General features: G+C 40.5%; 2 protein-coding genes across 2 annotated transcripts; one reads left to right on the top strand and one right to left on the bottom strand.

The window, feature by feature from the left end:
- The first annotated feature begins 48 nt into the window (after positions 1-48).
- morn3 (MORN repeat containing 3) lies at positions 49-1947 on the top strand. The gene is made up of 6 exons (XM_084383649.1): positions 49-222; positions 709-878; positions 998-1155; positions 1233-1392; positions 1484-1668; positions 1802-1947. Exons 2-6 carry the CDS (start codon positions 734-736, stop codon positions 1865-1867), a joined length of 714 nt encoding a protein of 237 aa, XP_084239775.1. The 5' UTR covers positions 49-222; positions 709-733; the 3' UTR covers positions 1868-1947.
- A 1213-nt stretch (positions 1948-3160) lies between these two features.
- orai1b (ORAI calcium release-activated calcium modulator 1b) lies at positions 3161-4856 on the bottom strand. Its single transcript, XM_084382950.1, has 2 exons — positions 4539-4856; positions 3161-4441 (listed from the first exon to the last, which is right to left on the bottom strand). The coding sequence occupies exons 1-2, from the start codon at positions 4650-4652 to the stop codon at positions 3884-3886; spliced, it is 672 nt and encodes a 223-aa protein (XP_084239076.1). The 5' UTR covers positions 4653-4856; the 3' UTR covers positions 3161-3883.
- Between the last annotated feature and the right edge of the window lie 202 nt (positions 4857-5058).

Below are 5058 nucleotides of genomic sequence, written 5' to 3' on the forward strand. Positions count from 1 at the left end.
AAAACGACTCCGGCATTAGCACCTGTGCTTCACACACACACGTAACCAAAAATTAAAATGTAATTTTAATTTATTTTACACTGCACTAATTATAGCGCACAATGCGGTTGCTAGGATACGGCAGATACTCGGCTTTTCTCGGTTGCGGGCAAGCTAGTAAAGTTTATACTTCTAGCTAGCTGGCTAACTGGTTTTCTTAAACCGCTCGGACACATCGCTAAGGTACAAATACTTTGCTTTGAATGAGTGTTTGACTTCCTAACGTTACATTGGTGGGTTATCAGTTAGGCTGTATAGCAACGTTGACTAGGTTAGCTAGCATTAACCAGCTATATAACTAGTGTTAGATGGGCTTGAGCTACCAAGACTAATGTGAGCAAATGTAGCTAACTTTATCCAAAATGTGCGTTAGTATTTACCTCGTTTTATTTTTAACTTTATTTTTTTAATCTGCACTGTCTATATAATATCAATAAAAACAAATGCTGTAATGCTATCTACACACGAAGAATATGTTAGGTGATGTTTTTGTCAAAAGTATCATGTGTGCACACATTCCTTTTCCCTTGTTAGCTAACAGTGTGTATACATTTGACCTCCTGCATTGAAAGAAGGTCAATGTAGAGTTTTTCTCCTTCTACAATGGTATTGTCAGTATATGGAGAATCTTTGCAGCTTCATAGGTGTAACATGTTATTTACACCATAGGGTTTTCATCAAGCTATCCCCAGCCATGCCATTTATTAAAACATTTAATAAAACTCAGCCAATGTCAACATTGCTGGATATTAAGTCACAGAAAAGTGGACTGCGGTGCACAGTTTTCTCAGTCAACGGAAATGAGTACACTGGAGAGTGGCAGGACAACAAGAAGCACGGTGAGATACTTTTTAAGTGTGAGCTTTGACTAAACTCTGAGAAATCTGTGAACACCTGGTTATGAGGCATAACATACTTTGGCTACACTATCACTAAAATGTTGACACATGTTTTACAGGGAATGGAACTCAGGTTTGGAAGAAGTCTGGTGCCATTTATAATGGCGAGTGGAAATTTGGAAAATGTGATGGACATGGCACCTACAGCGTGCTACTCCCAGAAACAAAGGAATATGCAAAGAAGTACTGTGGTGGATGGAAAAATGGAAAGAAGCATGTAGGTATTTGATGTTCTGTTGCACATGAATAATCTATCCACACTGGTATATTTTGCATAATTTTGTATCTCTTTAGGGCTATGGGACCTACCTGTACAATACCTCAGCAATTTACGAAGGGGAGTGGAGTGAGGACCATCGGAGTGGCTGGGGAAGGATGTACTATGAGAGTGGAGATATCTACGAGGGAGAGTGGATGAAGGATAAGAGTCACGGACAGGGCATCATTCGTTTAGGTAAGAGCGCCTTGCTTTATATACATTTTTAAATCTAAAATAGATTATAGTTGAGTGTGGCAAGATGGTGAATTTTAAATTTGTGTCCAAGCCAATGGAAACTGGTATGAAGGCAACTGGCGAGATGGCAAAAAGAACGGAAATGGGAAGTTCTACTATTCTGACAGAGGCCAGCTTTATGAAGGCTTTTGGGTGGATGGAGTAGCAAAATGTGGGACCCTCTCTGATTTTGGGAGAGATGAAGCACCGGCACCGTCGAAGTATCCAATTCCACAGGTAACATTTTGACTATGGATATTTTTACAGCCACACATCTTGGTTATGTGACACAATAAGTTAACCATGGGCAAAGCTCTTTGCCAATGCATAATTGTGGATTAAAATATAAACATATCTTTTTTTTTTTAAGTTACACCTGGTGGATATGCAGTTGGTTTTAGAAGAAGCCCAGTTGGCCTGCCTTGATCGGTGCTGAAGAACAATAAGATCACCAGCAAGTTTACACTCCACAGACAAAGCATAAAAAAGGACAATAAATGGCATGATGGCATTCAACTTGTTGAGTTTTGTCGGAATATTTACACCCATATCTAAGTTGTTCTTGTCTGTGAAGCAAACCAAAAACATCTACGTTAATCCAGCTTACTACCAAACACTAACAATTAAACACTGTCATGATAACAAAATGCTAACTGCTAACTTATATTATCACAATCATAAGGGCTAGGGAATATATTGATATTATACTGTTATGATATGAGACTATATATCATCTTATATTTTGGATATCATTATATCATGATACAGGGAAAGAGTTGTCTTTTCCTGGTTTTAATAACTGCATTATTATTTAAGTGATGTCGTTTTCTGAACTTACCAGTCTGTTCTACTTGCCTTTACTTAAACTTAGTCATTTATCCACATTACTGATTATTTATCAAAACTTGCATTGTGTTACTATTTTGTGAAAGTATTAATAGTCATCCCTACAATATTGTTGCAATCTTGTGATCGAGGTATTTGCTCAAAAATATTGTGGTATTTGATTTTGTCGCCCAATCCTTGTATTTATGAAGTGCTTTTGAGAATATTAGAAAATATTGAGATATATATTGTGTATCCTTATAGAGCCTAATAATATTACAATACTATTTCAAGACCATATCACCCAGCCCTACACATGATAAACCGTTCAGCTCTAGGGTTCCTAAATCATCATCAAACTACAGACATGAAGAAAAATATCTAATGATATGCCTAATCACTAGATTCACTTGAAAGTAATGTCAACACACATTCAAAGGCTATAAGAGCTGGTCATGTGTTACATTCAGTAGTGTCCTGCTGCAGAGCTCCAGACTCGGGCCCACCTCCAGTGCTGGGACCCTTCTCGATAAATTCACTACTAATATACATGTAATATCCAAATGACACATCAACCTTCTGTTTTCTCATGGGTCTCATCAAATATTAGCCTGTACTGTATTTTCTATATGCTGCATTCAAACAACACTCCTTGTTTTGGGTTAACCCAAAACAATCCATTATTCAGTAAGAAAGCTAGGATGCTGTGTTTTGTTCACAGTTTAATCGTTTATCTAATCATTCAGCAAAATAAAAAAAAAGAATCTTGTTTCATCACCACCTTAGCCCAACCTCTAATTATGAAGACAAAACTGCACCTACATGTGACATGTTAACACCTATTAACATCCAAGTTAACAAACTTAACTTGAATTTGTGCATGCGTCTCCAACCACATCTGTAGTTCTACCTCCAATACACACTCATATTCACCAGTTTCTCTAAATCATTTTTTTTTAAAACTCAAACTGACAAGAGGAGAAATGAAAACCCATCATCAGACAGGACTGGCTCAGTTTGTTATCCAGCATGAGGATGATGATTGATGACAGCAGATGTGTATTAAAATGGTAGAAAAAATTTGAAACTTTGAATGTCAAAATTGTGTTAATTGTAACACCATAGCCAGTGCTACAGATGTCAGCAGATATTCTTTAATAATACTGTGCTGTACTGGCAGCTGTTGAGTCAGTCTACGCAAACAGCAGACAAATGGTGATCATTACAACAAATGGTGTACACTGTGAACACGGAGGGTTAAATACTTGTGGTTTACAAAACACGACAAGGTAATTACATTAACAGTGTTCACTGAAAAACTAAACACAGCAGGCAACAGACAGGATTCAGAGTTATTGTTCAGATGTCTCTGCCACAATGTCACAGATACAGTAAGTCAAGCAAAAATCACAGTTAAGACTTTCCAAATATTTGAAGTTACATGCACTATGGCAGATTGGTGAGCTCACAGTTGATCAAAAATGTCTAAAAAATACAAACTCTTTTCACAAAAGTAAATTTCACAACAAAGAGGTGATACATCATCATTCCTGTAAAAAATTAGAAGCCAATAATTGGGCTTCTGGATTGGAGGAATCCCAATCAGTCAGAGTTCGACCATGGACGTCTATGGGAAATGTGAACTTGGAGGCTGCAAGATTGAAGATTCCCCTCTGTTGTCCAGCTCGTTCTGTAGCCTGGTGAGATTAGACAGCTCCTCCAGCTCCTGAAACTGTCTGTCAGTCTTGTGGCTGACCAAGGAGCGGTAGAAATGCACAGCAAAGACTATGAAGACTAAACCAAAGGGGACCATAATAGAGGTGGAGGTAATAGCAGCAGCCACGCCTGATGAAACTGTGTTATTGCTGGACTTGTTGGGCTTCACAGGCAAGAATTTAACCCAGCAGAGTAGAACCACCTCGGCTAGGAAGAGCAAAGTACCAATCACTGTAGAAAAAGCCCATGCCAGCTCGATGTGTCGGTGCATTCGCTCGTGTGGAGACTCCTTCACAGAGTTGAGGTTGTGGACGTTGCTGACGGCCTCTATATTGGGCAGAATGCAGGTGCTGACCATCAGAGCGAACAGGTGGACAGCCACGAGCACAGTGGTGCAGGCACTGAAGGCAATGAGGAGGGCAGGAGGGTAAGGATAGCTGTTGTCCAGCTGCACTTCTACCATCGCCACCTGGAGAACAGGATCAGGAGGAGAACAACTTCAAACACATGTCACTACTGTGTGATGTGAGCGGTTAATCTACAGGACGGCTCGAAGACAACGTTACCATAGCAAATCCAGACAGCAGGGCTGACGTCCGGCTGGACGCCTTCAGTTTAGCTCGGCTCAGGTACAGCTTCCTCCAGGACAGAGCCTGCAGTGAATGCTCGTTCAGACTCATGTTGCGCCTGTTACCAAAGGACTGGACGAGCCGCGCTGACGTAGTTACCTTGTTACTCCTGCGGTACACGACAGAAACAAGCCTTCAACATGCCAGCAGTGTACGCTTACAAAACATTTCACCTCGCCAGCTGACGGAACTGCGGAAGCTATTTTTTCACCACTAGTCTCTCCGGCGTGTTGTGCTGCCGCCTGCACCTTACATTACCCATAAGGCTGCGCGCCCTGAAGGGAACATCCGCTTGCTGTCGGTTACGTTTTGCTCAGTCGTGTTTACTAATCAGCCCCTGAGTCAACACGATGTTAGCGCCACGTTTAATGCGCAGACACCGTCTAAATACATGATTTTTGTCCAACTTTAACAGTTGAACGCCCTCTCACACCAGCCCACGTGACATACGTCATGT

This window comes from Pagrus pagrus (assembly GCF_965226575.1).
Source record: "Pagrus pagrus genome assembly, chromosome: 19".
Lineage (NCBI taxonomy): Eukaryota > Metazoa > Chordata > Actinopteri > Spariformes > Sparidae > Pagrus > Pagrus pagrus.

What these genes read in the sequence shown, in the direction of transcription:
- morn3 (XM_084383649.1), top strand. Translation starts at nt 734, where the DNA reads ATGCCATTTATTAAAACATTTAATAAAACTCAGCCAATGTCAACATTG. An exon ending in GCAGGACAACAAGAAGCACG is followed by an intron (nt 879 to 997) that starts GTGAGATACTTT and finishes CATGTTTTACAG; the next exon opens with GGAATGGAACTCAGGTTTGG. An exon ending in CGAAGTATCCAATTCCACAG is followed by an intron (nt 1,669 to 1,801) that starts GTAACATTTTGA and finishes TTTTTTTTTAAG; the next exon opens with TTACACCTGGTGGATATGCA.
- orai1b (XM_084382950.1), bottom strand. Translation starts at nt 4,652, where the DNA reads ATGAGTCTGAACGAGCATTCACTGCAGGCTCTGTCCTGGAGGAAGCTG. An exon ending in TGCTGTCTGGATTTGCTATG is followed by an intron (nt 4,442 to 4,538) that starts GTAACGTTGTCT and finishes CCTGTTCTCCAG; the next exon opens with GTGGCGATGGTAGAAGTGCA.